Source organism: Rhinolophus hipposideros, assembly GCF_964194185.1.
Source record: "Rhinolophus hipposideros genome assembly, chromosome: 10".
Lineage (NCBI taxonomy): Eukaryota > Metazoa > Chordata > Mammalia > Chiroptera > Rhinolophidae > Rhinolophus > Rhinolophus hipposideros.
The window spans coordinates 71,635,089-71,654,131 of NC_138056.1; the positions used below are offsets into that span (position 1 = coordinate 71,635,089).

General features: G+C 32.3%; 1 protein-coding gene across 4 annotated transcripts in view; it reads left to right on the plus strand.

Moving 5' to 3' along the window:
* DYNC2H1 (dynein cytoplasmic 2 heavy chain 1) overlaps positions 1-19,043 on the plus strand; it is a 289,185-nt gene that overhangs the window by 224,108 nt on the left and 46,034 nt on the right. For all 4 annotated transcript variants that reach the window (XM_081063149.1, XM_081063152.1, XM_081063150.1 and 1 more), the window contains one exon: positions 8,861-9,070. In XM_081063149.1, the coding sequence (XP_080919275.1) occupies positions 8,861-9,070 (210 nt within the window). The remainder of the gene's footprint in view (positions 1-8,860; positions 9,071-19,043) is intronic.

Here is a 19,043-nt window from a genome sequence, read left to right on the forward strand (position 1 = left end):
TGGCTCCTACTTCAGGAAGGGGTAGAAGTCAAAGCACTGCCCAGAGTCTCCTCCACATGGAATCCCTCCTGCTATGGACAGGGGTGATTCGTGACTTCACAAAGCAATTCTCTCTCTCTTTCTCCCTCTCTCTATCCCTATCCCTTTGCCTCCCCCTTCCCTTCCCCCTCCCCCTCCTCCTTTCCCTCTCCCTCTCCCTCCAATTGTAGTATCTTTTAGATTGGTAAGCTAAAATTATCTATGGACCTTTTGCAGTTCAGTTGAGTTAATAATAGTAGGTTACGGAAGATCCCTAAAAATATATTACATAAAACCCAGAAATTTTAACTCTATTCATATTAGGCTGAACAAGTTAGGAATCCATTAAGAATACAGTAAGTACTATATTCAGATAAGGGCCACAAATACATTTGTTGATCAAATTAAAATTTAAAAAAGGTGTCAGTGAGTTTAACTCACTGCTCAGATCTGGGCTTTTTTGTTTTCCAACCTTCAACCTTGTTTATGAGGCTAAAGGAGGGGAATTGAGGTAGCAACTGTATAGATTTAGTGCCACAATTCTTTCTTGTACAGGGGAAATTTTAACCTCTTCCTCCTTCAGAAGATTTGATCTTGCAACGATTTTGTATTCTATATTTTTAAAACCTATATTTGGATTTATGTGTTTCAGCTGTGTTCAAATTGGTTGAAACTAAAGAAAGAAGTAAGTAGAGGTCATGCATTTGGGGTTAGTATGCAGCCCTTATGAATCATAAACTAGTTTTATCATAATCTTTAACAGAAACATAAGAATAAACTACTTCAATTTTTGTGAAGTTGTCTTGAGTGGACAATAGAACTGGGAATAGGGTATCAGAATTCACATCTTTGGAAAGGGGAATATTTACCATTTGTAGATACTAAGCATGTTTAAACTTCCTGTTATGCAAAATGTACTCATAGAACTGGGGGCAACTGGACATGTAGCGTCTTCTCAGATGCTGTCAAGAAATAGAAGGATTTGGAAGAAATAATGCAAATAAAATGATTATGAAATATCACTCAATGTCTTTCTGGATTGAATATAAAGATTACCTTCCGTTTCTAAGATGTGATCAATGTAGTATCTCAGCCATTTAGAATAGCAGATTCCAGTTCTTAGGTGTGTATGTGTGCGCGTGCTGTTCATGTGTGTATGAAAGAGAGCATGGTCCGAAACTAAAAGCAGACCTTGTAATATCTCACATTCATTTACTTTAAAGTAAAACACTAGAAAATAAAGCAAGACTTACAAGGACTCAGGTTAAGTTTCATTTATAGACAAACTTTTAATGTAGGAATGTGAATGATTTCTCTTAGAATGAAAAGGAAAATTTTCCCACTTTTTCCTGCTAAAAGAAAATGTGTTTTATGTAATTTTTAGTTGAATATAGCTTTATCATTATTTATATAAAAACCATGTTGCAAGGTAATATAAAGTTTCATTAAAATAGGACAGAAATAAAATACGTGTACCATTCAAGCAGTATAACGTAGTAAAGCATGGGCTATGGAACTCCACTGCCTGGTTTTAAATTCTGACTGCCACTTCTAGATGTGACTGTGTATTTTGTTTAAGCTCTCTTTGTCTACTTGCCTGCTCTGTGAAATGAGGAAATAGATTTTTGTAATGACTAGATTGGTTAATACTGAGTACTTAGAGATGGGCCTAGCCCATGTTCAGTGCTCAGTAAATATTAGCTATTATTAACGCAGATTTTAAAGATAATATTAGGATGAAATTGCCCTAGGTTCTCTATATTTTGGAACTTTGATATCCCTTTGATAACTAAGCAGAGAATCTAGAAGAGTAGCATAAGCTTTCTAGTATTTATCCTGAAGATGTAATTAACTGAGAAGCTTATCCTAATAGATAAAAGAATAAGTAAGTGTTAAGTATATTGGGTCACTTTAGAATCCGAATTAAATTGTACATGCAGAGAGTTTGCTATCAAATACTAATAAAATTATTTTAAATTACTTTTCTAGCATAATAATGATGATCATCATTTTTAATGAATGATCAATATGTGGGTTCTGGATAAAATTTATTACTTATAGTGAGTTTTTCTGTTTTGCTTCCAGTGTACAATATTTCATATATATTCATGAGTGTCGGAATGCAGATGAATGTGTGCTGCTTTAAAAAACTTGTTTTTTTTTAATGTATTTCATGATTCGTATAACTTATTTAGAATACTCATTCTTATTATTGTCGCACTAAATCAATAGATTTTGAAAGGAAGTCATAAATAATATTTGATTGCATCATTCTGAAATTTTTTTTAAATCAGTTTTGAAAGTCAGAAATCCAGCAGACCTACTCACATTTTTATCAGGTCACTTAAGTGTTTTATTTATGAGATGGAAACTCAGTTTTTTTCTTTCTTTTGTTTAGTTGTTTTGTTTGTCGTTGTTGCCTTTGTTAGAAGAAAAAAGTTGAATAAAAAGTGTCATTTCACAGAGTATTAAATTACTTCCCTGTTTTCACAATAGTAAAAACTATAAAAGTTAGTAACAAAATCTGTGGTGTAGGAACACTAGTACTTTTAATGCCATTAGCATTAAATAAAATGTTGCAATAGTGCCTGGTTGATAATAGGCACTCAATAAATATTACCTTTATTATTATTATTTTTATACTGTTTTTATTATTAGAAAATAAAGTTACATAGGTTTCAAGTGTACAATTCTGTAATACATCATCTATATATCACATTGTGTGTTTATCACTCAGTATTGGTTCCTTCCATCACCATATATTGGATCCTCTTTACCCTCATCTACCACCTTCCTCCCCCATTACCTTCTGGTAACCATGAAACTGTTGTCTCTGTCTATGAGTTTTTCTTTCCGTATTTGTGTGTCTTGTTCCTTTGTTATTTTCAGTTTTATATATCACGCATCAGTGAAATCATATGGTTCTCAACTTTTCCTGTCTAACTTATTTTGTTTAGCATAATAATTTCAAGATCCATCCATGTTGTCGCAAATGATACTATTTTATCTTTTCTTATGCAGAATAGTATTCCATTGTGCATATGTACCACATCTTTATCTAGTCATCTATCGAATGACATCTTGGTTGTTTTCATGTTTTGGCCACTGTAAATAAAGCTGCAGTGAACGTTAGAGCACATAAATGTTTATGGATAAATGTTTTCAGAATTTTTGGGTAGCTACCCAGGAGAGGGATTGCTGGGTCCTTTACTAACCATTGTCATCCCAATAAACAAAGAAAAGAAAAAAAGAAAGAAATACTGATAAACACTACAACATGGATGAACCTTGAAAACATTATGCTAAGTCAAAGAAGTTAGTCATAGAATACTACATGTTGTATGATTCCATTTTTTATGAAATGTCCAGAAAAGAAAAATCGCTAGAACAGAAAGTAAATTTGTTGTTGTTTAGTGTGGACAATGGGAGCCAGGGATGAAGGGGACTGGGGAATCTTTTCAGGGTGATGTAAATATTCTAAAATTGATTATAGTGATGATTGTACAATTCTGTGAAAATAATAGAAATAATATATTGTACACTTTAAATGGGTGAATTGTGTGGCATGTGAATTATATATCAATAGACATGTTTTGCTTTGTTTTTTAAAAGAAAATAAAGTATGTTTAATTTACTTTTGGATAGATAGCAAAATCAAGGTTTCGAGAGAGTCTACTTGAGCTTAACTTTCCATTTTATTGTCTCTAATACCCCTAAACCCAGAGATTTATCTTCAGTAAAGTATAGCAGAGATTAGACTACCAGAGATTAGACTAACATATAATCTTAACTAAAATTTAATAGCATTTTTATTGAATGAATACATCATTTTTATTATTTTGGTGATATTTACCAGTATTAGAGGGAAAAAGTCATTTTGGTATATAATTCCACTTTTAAAGTCTAAACCATAGAAATAAAACTGACCCTCTTACATTCTTACAACATTTAATACCAGTATGAGTATACAAAACACAAATAATGAGTTTTTTCTCCTTCATATCTTGGGGGAACAGTTGCTTTAATAATTTGTGAGGTTACTTTTATTTTTCTATAGGATGGAGTAATTGTTCCCTGTTCTTTTCTTGCAGATATAGGCACATATAGTTCAGGAAATTCTAATTTCATTAAAATTTAATGCGAACTTCTTTGTCTTTTAATTTTTATGACCCAAACATTTAAAATGGTCGATTTCAGTAATTATAAGCATTCTTTCTATGTCTCCAGCCCTATCTCACCCTGCTTCCCCCTACCATGCCCAAATCGCTTCATTTCATACAAGCAATAAAGCATATGTATTGGTAAATTTCTGAGCATTATTCCTCAATAAGATATACCAGAAATCACTTTGTTGTTGTTTTGTTGTTGTTGTTGTTTGTTTTGTTTTTTAATTTTCCTTGTGAGAATGAATAACATATGTGAAGTTCCCTGCTTTAAGTTTTTTCACTCTGGGAGAGGCAGCCTTACCTTTTTCTAGTTAAGGAAAGGGCTTTCCTGTTTGTTTAAAGAGAAATATTTTCACTATCTCAGGAGCAAATACATAGCCTTTGGGAGACTAAGTAGAGAGAGATTTTCAGGCCATTGTGATGGCTAGGACTGCTTACATCAGATTATTGTTTTCAAGCGGAGGGCTAAAAAACCAAATAAATATAATTTAAACAACTGCTTTCAATGGGGAAATAAACAGCATGTGAATCGTTTACAGTTTTCGCAGTGCTCTGAAATTGCATCTCATTAAGAGGAAAAGAATCAGTGGTATCTGGCTCAGAGGGAGTAACCTCTAATTTAAGGCAATTCCAATACATTATTTTAAATTGTTCTTCATATACTAACATTTCTGAGGACTTTTACATCTGAGAATATCTTTATTTCATCTTCACATTTAACTGATAGATTGCTAGTATAGCCACAGAGCCACTTTTAGCTCCCTAATTCTTTCCCTTAAACTCTTAGAAAATATTACTCTTAACTAACTCTGGGTGGTGAACACACAATGTGATATATAGATGATGTATTACACAATTGTACACTTGAAACCTATGTAATTTACTAACCAATCCCACCCCAATAAACTTTAATTAAAAGAAAATATTGCTCTTAGAAAATATTTGTGTTTTTATTGAAGTTTTAATCTGATTCTTATTTTTTAAAACTGATTTTTTTTCTCTAGAATATTCTTTCTCTGCTCTCCTTAAATTTTATCCTTATGTATATATACAGGTGTGGATTATTTTTTTTCGTTTATTCAGTTTCATAGTCTCAGAGTTTACAATTCCAAAAGCCAGATTTACCACTTATATACGTGTTTCAGTCTGTTCCCATACCAGCTGGACTGCATGCATGTAATGTCAGGTACCCTGCTGTCTCTAGCTGGTGCTTGATATTGCTTTTTTTTTTTTTTTTTTTTTTTTTTTTAGCCCTGACTTGGTGGACAATGATCCGTTCAGGATAATGTGAAAAGTTTGCAACCAAAAACACTCCAGCAATAGTTACTTTATCAACTTTAGATTACTTTATCCTCCACTTAATAATTACCCAATACCTTCTGTCTCCCAGATGTTTTCCATTCTTGTTTTGCCATCTTCTGGGTTTAGTATCCTCTTGTTTTGTCAAAGACAGGATTCAGAAGTGGGAAATAGTTTGCCATTCTTTTGCCAGAAATAAGCATGACTTTTTAAACTTCATATGAACATACAGATTCTTTTAAAAGTTATTATGTTAAATTCATAATGGCCTAAATAATCTATCAAGTATCTTACAGTTCATCCTGTTATACTATTTGTGTTCATCTCTCCTATTTCTTTCCTGAAGCCATTGCCATAATTTAGGCCTTTGTTCTTTCTCATGTGGATTATTGTAGAAAACTAAATTTGACTCTCCTTCTAATATTTACTTCCTCCAAATCATATTTCATATCATTATCACATTAATTTTCCTAAGTAAAATTTTTTTTACAGCATGGCTCCACATACAACCTTACTTCCAAGCCTCTTCCATAGTGAGGCAACTTTCAATGTTATATAAACAAACCGTGGTAGATTCTGTCTTTGAGGATTCTCGAAATGCTATTTCTTTCTGGAATTTCCTAACTATGCTAAATTAATAATGGCCAGATAAAGTCCCAGCATCTTCCAGAAACCTTCTCAGCTGTAACTCATTTCCCATTTCATGTTTCTCTAGTAGTAATTTATAATTTACGTAGTAATTCCCACAAGAGTTGTGTTTCAAACTGGGTAAGTTAATATATGGCACTTAGATGCAGGAATTCTCTTATTTTGGAGAGTATTAAAATTTATGCATGTAAATGTTTCAAATGAAACAACTTAATGTCAACTTAATGTCAACAACTTAATCTCTAAACATTCTAGTTTAGAGATTTTTAAAATCATTTTAATCAGGTTATGATTCAGTACTAGCTAAACTTAAAAGAATAATTACATTTAAACAATGAAAACAAATAAAAGTTTGATAACAAGTAAATACTAGGGAGTCATCCAATGCTAATCTTTTCCCATTCAATACCTGGAGTCTTTAGGATTTTCTATACATAATTTTCTTTCATCTGTGAATATTTACAGTTTTACTTCTTTCTTTCCAATGTATGTGCCTTTTATTTATTTTTCACCCTAATGAAAAATACCACTTCTAGTACTATATTGAATAAAACTGGCACAAGTGGACATTGTTGTCTTGTTCCGGAGCTTAGAGGAAAAGCTTTCAGCTTTTCACCATTGAGTATGATGTTAGCTGTGGGTTTGTTATATATGGCCTTTATAATGTTGAAATACATTCCCTTTTATACCCCCTTTTGTCATAGGTCGCATTTTGTCAAATGCTTTTTATGCATCTGTTGAGATAATCATATGATTTCTGTCCTTTATTTTGTTGATGTGAAATATCATGTTGATTGATTTGTGGATGTTGAACCATCCTTACATCCCTGGAATAAATCCCAATAATGAATGTGTATGATCTTTTAATGTATGTTGCATTCAGTTTGCTAATATTTTGTTGAGGATTTCGCATCTACATACGTCAAGGATATTGCCCTATAAGTTTTCTCTTTTGTGGTGTCCTTGTCTGGTTTTGGTGTCAGGGTAATGCTGATTTTGTAAAATGTATTTGGAATGTATTCCATCCTCTTCAATTTTTTAAAAATAGTTTGAGGATAAGTATTAAATCCTTTTCTGAATGTTTAGTAAAAGTTGCCGGTGAGCTGTCTGGCCTAGACTTGTTTGTTGGGAGGTTTTTGATTACTGATTCAAATTCATTATTAGTAATATGTCTATTCAGATTTTTTTATTTCATGATTTAGTCTTGGAAAATTGTATGTTTCTTATATTTCTAGGATTTTGTCCATATCTTCTACGTTATTCAATTTATTGTCATATAATTGTACATAGTAGTCTCATATCCTTTGTGTTTCTATGGTATCAGTATAACTTCTGTTTCTGATTTTATTCATTTGAGCCCCCTCTCTTTTTTCCTTGGTTACTCTAGCTAAAGGTTTTTGTATTTTGTTTATCTTTTCAAAGAACAAGCTCTGCTTTCATTGATCTTTTCTGTTGTCTTTTTAGTCCCTATTGCATTTATTTTTTTCTCAGATCTTTACTATTTGTTTTCTTTTATTGATTTTGGAGCTTCATTTGTTCTTTTGTTTCTAGTTTCTTTAGCTGTAAAGTTAGATTTGAAATTTTCTTTTATTTAAATGTAGACCTATATTGCTATGAACTTCCCACTTAGGACTGCCTTTGCTGCCTCCCATAGATTTTGGTATGTCATATTTTTGTTTTCATTTTTCTCTTCGTATTTTTTAAATTTTTCCTTTGACTTCCTTGATGTCCCACTGATTATTCAGTAGCATGTGATTTTACTTGCTTTCATCTTGATTTCTGGTTTATGCCATTGCACTTGATATGAAAATGCTTGATATGATTTAGTCTTTTTAAATTTATTGAGACTTGTTTTGTGGCCTAACATGTGATCTATCCTGGAGAATGTTCCATGTGTACTTGAGAAGAATGTATACTCTGCTGCTTTTGGATAGAATGTTCTGATACATATTTAAATATATATATAATTATATATATTATGTTATATTAAATTATAAATTATAGTTATATCATATTATGTTATATATTACCGTGTTTCCCCAAAAATAAGACCTAGCTGGACAATCAGCTCTAATGTGTCTTTTGGAGCAAAAATTAATATAAGACCTGGTATTATATTATTATATTTATTATATTAGACCGAATCTTATGTTATAGTAAAATAAGACCAGGTGTTATATTTTATTATATTACATTATATTATATAAGACCGGGTCTTATAGTAAAATAAGACCAGATCTTATATTTTGCTCCAAAAGATGCATTAGAGCTGATTGTGCTGCTAGGTCTTATTTCTGGAGAAACACGGTATGTTATGTTATATTACAATACTTGTATATATTGTATGTATTATATAAAGTCCACCTGATTTAGTGTATTTAAAAGCAGAGTTTCCTTATTGATTATCTGTCTCAATAATCTACCTATTAATGTAAATGAGATGTTGAAGTTTCCCTATTATTATTGTATTGCTTCCAATTTCTACCTTTAGACCCATTAATATAATATTATATTCTTGATGACATATTTTATATCTTTTTATTTTGTGCATCCCTTAATTATTGTAATTTTTGTAAATTTTGTAATTTCTGTTACTTTTACTACTTTTGTGTTTTAACCTTCCAATTACATTATTTAACAATAACAACAGGCTTTATTAACTTTTGAAGTGTTTTAATAGATCAGTGATTTATGTTACTTTCAGTAACTATGACATATTATTCTTTTAGAATTCAAACCTGATTCATCTGAAAGTGTCTCCTCCTAATGATCGACAAGAATCTCCAATATTATCATTTATCGTCCTTGAACAATTTAATGCCATTCGCTTAGTACAAAGTGTTCATCAGTCTCTTGCTGCACTCAGCAAAGTCATCAGAGGAACTACCTTACTGAGTTCAGAAGTACAAAAATTGGCAAGTGCTTTATTAAACCAAAAGGTAAGCTAATACTAAATATATGTGGTTATTTTATTTCATTTCATTATTTCATTATTGTAAGTAACTCTCCCATCATGTATACATTTGTCAGAAGTCTCATCATTTTAGTAGTAATAGAAAACCCAAGTTAAACTAGCTTTAGCCGTATACAAATTAATTGGCTGGTGAAGGATCCAAGGGTAACTAGCATTGTCAGCTTAATGCAGGAGATTAAAATTGTCATTAGGATCTCAACTTGTATTGTATATATATATATATGTATATATATATATATCTCTACCTGTCTAGCCATATTGTGTGTGTGTGTGTGCGCGCGCGCTACATGTTGCTATCACTTTTGGGCAAGTCCTCTATTTGTATACTTGGTATTCTAGTAGCCTGAGTCTTACATCCTCTGAGTTCCAAGTCCAACAGAAAAAACACCTGTTTTCTGGTAACTGAAGCAAAATTCTTGGGATTAGCTTTGATCCAAACTCCTTGGCTTGTGTTTTAGGCCTAGTCCCATACTAATTCTGGGCAGGATATGCAAAGCTCTCATTGAATAGGGCTTCAGCCAAATGCCACTTCAAGGAGGTGAGTATGGATTCAGCTCCATATGTAACACATATACTGCAAGTGAGGGAAAAATGGTTACCCAGTAGAAAATCAGGTAAAATCAGATACTTTTATCAGATAAAAGGGAAATCAACACGTCTCTTGCTGAATAATTGGACCATTTTAAATGATAGTAAAATCCATGTATTTCAGATCTATTAGACAGAAACAAAAAATACAGAGTATCTTACATAGATTTACTTTAGCCATTTGGAGAATATACTCGTAAACCTTACAGAATGTGGCATCTGGAAAATATTTCACTGGGGCTCTAAAGGAATTTAGAAAGAAAACAGTTTTGTGGGTTTTTCCCCCCTCTGTTTACCCTCAATATAGAGAACCTGATAGTCAACCTAAAAGTCTTCTTTGTTCGAATATAAAAGATAACCTTCCTAGAACTTCATAGAAGAAACCACTGGGAAAGCAGAACTTTAAAGAACTTTACATTAATTTATTTAATCATCACACTAATACTACTAGATGGTACTACTATTATCCCCATTTTATTGTGAGAAAATACTATATCAAACTAAAGAGCTTCTGCAATTGTCAGAGAAATGCACATTAAAACTACAATGAGATATCACCTCACAACTGTGAGGATGGCTATCATCAATAAATCAACAAATGACAAGTGTTGGCAAAGATGTGGAGAAAAGGGAACCCTAATATACTGCTGTTTGGATTGCAAATCTGTGCAGCCATCTTGGAAAACAGTATGGAGGTTCTTCAAAAAATTAAAAATACAACTAACATATGACCCAGCAATCCCACTTCTGGGTATTTATATGAAGAAATCCAAAACACTAATTCAAAAAAATACATGCATTTTTATGTTCGTTGCAGCATTTTTTACCATAGCGAAGGTATGGAAGCAACCTAAGTGCCCATCGATAGATGATTGGATAAAGAAAGTGTGGTACATATATACAATGGAATATTAGCCATAAAAAGAATGAAATCTTACCTTATGTGACAACATGGATAGACCTAAAAGGTATTGTAAGTGAAAGAACTCAGACAGAGAAAGACAAATACCATATGATTTTACTTATATGTATAATTTAAAGAACAAAATAAATGAACAAACAAAACAGAAGCAGACTCATAGATACAGTGAACAAGCTGATGGTTGTCAGATGGGAGGGGGTTGGGAGCACAGTGGAAAAGGTAAAGGGATTAAGAAGTACAAATTAGTAGTTACAAAATAGTCATGGGGGTGTAAAGTAATGCATAGGAAATATAGTCAATAATGTTCCAACAACTACCGTGTTTCCCCAAAAATAAGGTCTAGCTGGACAATCAGCTCTAATGTGTCTTTTGGAGCAAAAATTAGTATAAGACCCAGTGTTATTTTACTATAAAACCCAGTCTTATATAATGTAATATAATATAATATAATGTAATTAATGTAATATAATATAATGTAACATAACATAAAATAATACCTCGTATAATATAATATAATACCCAGTATAATATAATAATATAATGTAATACATAATACCTGGTCTTATATAATATAATAGCCGATATAATATAATTAATATTATATAATATAATACAATACTGGTTTACTATTTATATTATAGTAAAATAAGATGGGTCCTATATTAATTTTTGCTCCGAAAGACGCATTAGAACTGATTTTCTGGCTAGGTCTTATTTTCGGGGAAACACGGTATGTATAGTGCCAGATGGGTACTAGACTAATCGAGGGAATGAGTGCATAAATTACGTAAATGTCTAACCACTATGCTGTATATCTGAAACTAATATAAATAATATTGCATGTCAACATTAACTGAAAAAATATTCAAAAAAATACAATAAAAAGCATTTATACAGCAAAAGAAACCATCAACAAAACAAAGAAGCAACCAACTGAATGGAAGAAGATAGATGTAAACAACACTTCTGGTAAGGGGCTAATATTGAAAATATATAAAGAATTCATACAACTCAACAACAACAAAAAACCAAACAGTCCAATTAAAAGTGGGCAGAAGACCTGAACAGACACTTCTCCCAAGAAAACATACAAACGGCCACGGGATATATGAAAAAATGCTCAACTTCACTAGCTATTAGGGAAATGCAAATCAAAACCACAATGAGATAATACCTCCCACCTGTTACTAGAATGGCTATCATCAACAAGACAAATAGTAACAAGTGTTGGAAAGGCTGTGGAGAAAAAGGAACCCTCATACACTGTTGGTGGGAAAGTAATTGGTACAGTCACTATGAAAAACAGTATGAAGTTTCCTCAAAAAGTTAAGAATAGAATTACCATATGACCTAGCATTCCCTCTTCTGGGTATCTACACAAAAAAATCTGAAAACATTTATCTGTAAAGATATATGTACCCCAATGTTCATTGCAGTATTATTCACAGTGGCTAAGACGTGGAAATAACCAGTGTCCTTCGACAGATGATTGGATAAAGAAGATGCAGTCCATACATACAATGGAATAATACTCAGCCATAAGGAGGGGTGAAATACTGCCATTTGTGACAACATGAATATTGAGATCTTGAGACTATCATGCTAAGCGAAATAAGTCAGACAGAAAAGAGGAGGACCGTATTACTTTACTCTTAGGAGTCTGTGGGATATAAAACTGAAGGCAACAAATGAACAAGACAAACAAACAAGCAAAAATTCATTGATACAGACAATAGTTTAGTGGTTACCAGAGGGTAAGGGGGCACAGGTAGAAAGAGGGTAAAAGAATCCAATATATAAAATGACAAAAGGAGATTTGACTTTGGGTTAAGGACACACGATGCAATATCTCATACATGATGTATTATATAATTGTACACTTGAAACCTATAGAATTTTATTAACCAATGTCACCCCAATAAATTTTAATTAATAAGGGGGTCATAGATTTTTAATTCTTTATAACATTTCTTCCTCTTCTATTGACCTATTAAGTTCTGCTAAGTATTTCCATATTTGGCACAACTACAGGACCTGATGACTTATTTCTTAATTAAAATGTGTTTATGTAGGATGTAGACTATCTCATTATTAATTTATTAAATTATTATGTACTACAGTTCAAATTAAGAACTACAGCCTCTGAAATACCAGTTTTTGAAACATTTTAATAATTTGCATGAATATTAATTTGTTATAAATTTTTCAAAGAATGAAAAGTGTGTTTTGCAAAGCACGTTTAAATTATATCACAGATAGTATCTTTGGAAATATTTCAGGGTGTTTGGTGAAACTCAAATGAGATTAGGCTAACTTTCACTAAAAGAAGATCAATAAAATAGTTTTTGACATTTATTTTCTAATGAATTTTACAATAAACTGAATTCAGTACTATCCCATTTATTTTCAGGATAAAATTTAATGTTTTATTACAGTTTATTACAGTTTTATTACAGTGACAAGTTCTGTGTTATGTGATATGATTTAATGTAATTTAGGAAATCGTTCAGTAACTGACATTTTCTTTACTGGTCTGACATGATTGGAGTAGGAATTTTCATAGATAGAATTATAACTTATTTCATACTGACAGTTTCTGGTGATCTACTGAAACTTTTTTCTTTTGTAAAAAGTCACAATACTTACAATTTGTTTGTTAGAGACAATATTATAAAATATCGATATTTGACTTTTCATATTAGGATATAGATTTTAAATCATAATTTAAAACATACAACAAAAATTGAGAAGATTCAGTGCTTCATCTTTCTTGCTGAAAAATCACTAAGGGAATTACTGTTTTGTAGAAATTAATAGATTATGTTGCGTTTTAAAAAACATATTTTAATAGTAACCCTTGTAAAGCAAATATATGCTTTAGTCATACATTTTAATGTATCTTGATATGTTGAGTAGTAACACTAAATAGCTATTTAATTTTTTTAAATCAGAGTTCCTCAACAATATAATGAAATTGCTAGTGGATCCTAACTTAAAAAAAAAATAAATTTGCAAACAACTGTTTTTTAACCTTGTTTGGAGTTTGGATCACTGACACCTTTGAAGATTTAAGGAGAGAGATGTAATTTCTTAAAATATGTGTGTACATACACACACACACACACACACAAACACACACACACACACAGAGCTTTAGTATAACTTCAGGACATCTAAGATTTAAGATCACCCCTGCTAGAAAGGTTATTCCTTGCATTCCTTTCTCTGTTGTGGCCTATAGCATTGTTTCTCAGAGTGTGGTCTCCAACCCAGTAGCATCAGCACCATCTGAGAACTTCGTACAAGTATGAATCTTTGGGCCCCATCCCACCCTGCAGGCTGTGTTTTATCATGCTCATGAGATGGTTCAGTGCATTCTAAAACTTGACAAATGCTATTCTGTAGTTAGAATTCCCATTTAAAGGGTGCTAGCACCAACTCCACTTTATCAACATCTGTGATCTCCATCATTAATCTTCAAGTCTTTAGGGAAAACAAAATATGTTAATTAGTATAAAATGGTTGAGTTTTTGTTTCTTCATTTGTTTGTCTTGTCCTTTGTTATTTTCAGTGAAATAACCACATATCAGTGAAATCATATGCTTCTCCACTTTTTTTGTCTTATTTCACTTAGCATTATAATCTCATAGACACAGGCAATCGTATAGTGGTTACCAGAGGGTGGGGGGGAAGAGGGTGGTAGAGGAGGGTAAAAGTGATCAAATAAATTGATAGAAGGAAAATTGACTCAGTGGTGAACGCACAATGTGACATATAGATGATATATCACAGAATTGTACACCTGAAACCTATGTAACTTTACTAACACTTGTCACACCAATAAACTTTAATTAAAAAAATTTGTAATAAAATGGTTGAGGACTCCATCTTTTGTTAAAGGCCCTCTTTTTATTAAATTTATTGGGATGACATTGGTTAGTAAAATTACATAATTTTCAAGTATGCAATTCTGTAATACATCATCTATATATTGCATTGTATGCTCATCACCCAAAGTTTAGTCTCCTTCTTCACCATGTATTTGACCGCTTTTACCATCTTCAACTTCCTTGAACCTCCTTTCCTCTGGTAACCATCATACTGTTGTCTGTGTCTATGAGTTTGTTTTGTTTGTTCATTTGTTGCTTTTTTGTCTTATATCCCACATGAGTGAAATAGTATGGTTCTTGTCCTTTTCCACATGACTTATTTTGCTTAGCATGACAACTCTCAAGATCTATTAATGCTGTCACAAATGGCAGTATTTCATCCTTTCTTATGGTGAGTAGATTTCCATTGTGTATATGTAACACATCTTCTTTATCCATTATCTATCAAAGCACACTTTGGTTGTTTCTATGTCTTGGCTACCATGAAAAATGCTGCAATGAACATAGGGGTACATACTTGTATATCTTTATGAATAACTTTTTTACTCAAATTTTTCTGGTAGGTATCCAGAAGAGGGATGCTTGTTCTATTTTTAAATTTTTGAGGAACTTTCTCATATTGTTTTTCATAGTGTCTTTACCAGTTTTACATTCCCACCAACAGTGCATGAAGGTTCTTTTTTCTCAACAACCTCTCCAACATTTAACTATTTCTTGTCTTGGTGGTAATAGAAAGCCCCCCCTCTTTTATCTATCTTAGTGCAAATAAGTGCTTAGAAAAGGCATACCTAAACTAATTTACCAAATGATAATTATTAATATCGAATAATTTGTATTTTTCCATTGGAATAAAGTAATACCTTATGTTTTATATGACACTTTACCAATTATAGGGCACTTTTGTAAACCTTATCCAGTTTGCTACTGTGGGGACAGAGCCCCAGAGAGCAGTTTCCAGGCTCTCGGCCTCACATGGAAAGGTGCTGGCTCAGGTAGTAAATGGCCATCAACTGTGATTGGATAGCCATCGGCTGTGGCTACTTGGCCATCAGCTACAACCAGTGAGCCATTGGCCACTAATATAACTGCCGTGGCTACGCTATCAGAAAAATGGGGGGCTAGCAAGAATATGGTGGCTGGGCTGGCAAGCGCGGGTTGCGGATTGCAGAGAAGTGGACAGCAGGTTGCAGACAGTGTGGCTCCTCCTTCCTGTGTCTCCAATACAGCTGCTAGCAAGACTATAGTGGTGTGACTATGGCTCTGTGGGTGTTCCTTTTTGGCCTCACCATATCCTGCGTTCTTATGTGGGGAGCGGGAGCTGAGACCCCTCCTGCCGCCCTGCATGACAGTTACTCTCATCATTCCTTTTCTACTTAGATTAGAAAACTAAAGCTGAAAGGAGTTGCTATCCTTGATTATGTGTCAAAGCACATACTGCAGTCCTAGATCACTGTTCTTTCCACTTCATCTCTCATTGAATATTTTGTTAATTTGATCATGCAGCTAAATGATAATCATTGTTATAAGATGTAGTTATTATCTATGAATCGACTGAACTCCACATACTTATCTCCAAAGGCCTATCAAATACTGGAGTGGAACTCCCCTACCTTCTCATATCTAGCTTCACTTACAGTCAAAATTCAATCATATATACATACTTGTACAAATATATATCATTTCCTGTTGATCCATGTAAGAACAAAGGTGCCTGTATATACTCCAGAATCTCTAGTCTCTTGGAATTCTCCTTTATTATCCCTAACTTAATATTATCATCATGCCAATATAAGAGACTATACTTTCTCTTTTTTTAGCAGAATTTTTTAACTCTAGATTTCATTTTTTTATTTGTCCATTTTCATTCATTGGCAAACGGAATTGGAGGTACACTGTTGTAAGAATTTCATGCTTACATGAAGTTTTATTAATATTACTTGAAGGTTAACTGTAGCAAGTTAAAGATGTGTACTGTAAATCCTAAAACAACCAATAAAAATACTATAGAGATATGCATAATGAGCCAATATATGACATAAGGTGGTAACATAACATTTACTCAATTAATCCAAAAGAAAAGTCGGGAAATAGAGGAGTCTGAAGTTACCACTATTAGGAATAAGATAAAGGATATCATGTGGTTCCTACAGACATTAAAAGGATAATAAGGGAATATTACTAACAACTTTATGCTCATAAATTCAACAACTTTGATGAAATGTACAAATTCCTTGAAAGAAACAAAATACCAAAGCTCATTAAAGAAGAAATAGATAAGCTATAGCCTGTATCTATTAAAGAAGTTGGGTTTGTTATTTAAAACCCTTCCCACAAAGAGAGCTCCTAGAATTCACTGGTGAAGTTTAACCAATATTCAAGGAGGAAATAATACCAACTCTGTGTAAACTCTTCCAGGAAATAGAAGAGGCAGAAATACTTCTCCACTTTTTGTATGAGACCGGCATTGTCTGGAAACAAAACCTATCAAAGACATCATCATCATAAATCAATGGACCAATATCTTTCATGAACATAGACACTAAACTTCTCAAGAAGATATTAGCAAATTGAATCCAACAAAATATAAAAATGGATAATACATAATGACCCAGTGGGGTGTATCCTAAGAATACAAATTTGGGTTAATAAAAATAACCAATGGTATTTACCATTTTAATAGACTAATAAAGAAAAATCATGATCATCTTAATAGACATAGAAAAGGCATTGGACAAAATTCAACATCCAGTCATGATAAAAACCTTCATTAAATCATGACTAGAAATGAACCTAATAAAGGGCACCCATGAAAAAGCTACAGCTAATAAAATAGTAGAAGATTGAATGCTTTCTCCCTAAGATAAGAAAAACAGCATTGAGGTCCCTTCTCACCACTTCTATTCAGCATTGTACTGAAGGTCCTGGCTAGTGGAACAAGTTAAGAAAAAGAAGTAAAATCATACAGATTTCAATATATGGATGATGTATTATAGAATTGTATACTTGAAACCTATATAATTTCATTAACCGATGTCACCAAAATAAATTTAATAAAAGCATAATAGATTGGAAAGGAAGAAGGAAACCTGTCTTTATTTGCAGAGGATATCATCATCTACTTACAGAGTCCTAAGGAATCACACAATAGCTCTAGAGCTAGTAAGAGAGTTTAAATTTAGTGAGGTTGTGGGATGCAAGGTAAATACTTAAAAAATTATGTATATCCTGGAAACAAACTTCTGAAAATTGAAATTAAAAATACCACTTGCCATAATATCAGAGAGATGATGTATCTTGGGCTAAAGTTGAACATAAATGTGTAAAACTTTTCTACACCCTGAAAACTACAAAGCATTGACAGGTGAAATTAGAGAAGATCTAAATAAATGGAAATATGCAAGGAAAGACATATTCATGGATCAGGAGACCCAGTGTTGTTAAGATGTTATTCCTTTCCAAAATGATCTACAGATGTAACACAATCCCAGTCAAATCCTCTGCAGGATTTTTTGTAGGGTTTGACAATTTGATTCTAAGATTATTGTTTGTTTTTTTCCAAAATTGCAAAGGACCTAATGTAATCTAAACAATTTTGAAAAAGAAGAATGAAATGGAAGGTCTTAATCTTCATCATTTCAAGTCTCGTTATGAAGATATAATCAGTGTGATACTGGCAAAAGGATGGAAATATATAGCTCAATGGAAAAAATAAAAAGTCCAGAAATAGACCTACAGATATATGATTAATTGATATCACCAGATATACTAAGGCAATTACATGGAGAAGGAAAAATCTCTTTAACAAATAGTACTTGAAAAATTGAATACCCAAAACCTCTTCCTGTCCCACCAAAAAAAAAAAAAAAAAGCCTTACACCTATATCTCCAAACATATACAAAAATACCTCCAAATGGGTCACAGTTATGAAAATGAAAAATAAGCCACAGACTTAGAAATGATTTGCAAGACATGTATCCAACAAAGAAACATGTATCTAGAAATATTATTTTCAAAATCACAAATAATGAGAAGACAAACATCCCAATTTTAAAAATGGGAAAAAGAATTGAATATACACTTAATCAAGATGATATACAATGACAAAGAAGCACATGAAAAAAATGCTCGGTATAGTTAGTCACTAGGGAAATGAAAATTAAAATCACAATGAGAATATCAATATATAGAAATCAGTTGGATTTTTGTACAAATAGCAATGAATTCTAGTCTATAGCATTTATAGTATGCAAAATGAAATTAAGAAAGCAGTTTCATTTATAATAGCATTGAAAAAATACATGGGAATAAATTTAACAACAACAAAAAAGAGCAAGACTTGTATATTGAAAACTGCAAAACAGCATTATTGAAATTAAAGACAAAAAGAAATTAAAGACTAAAATGAGAGCCATCTTTGTTCGTTAGGAAATGGAAAAGTAACTACATGGGTACAGAGTATTTTTTGGGGGTGATGAAAAAGAATGTTCTGGAATTAGTGGTTATGGTTGTACAACCTTGTGAAATGATTAAAACCCAG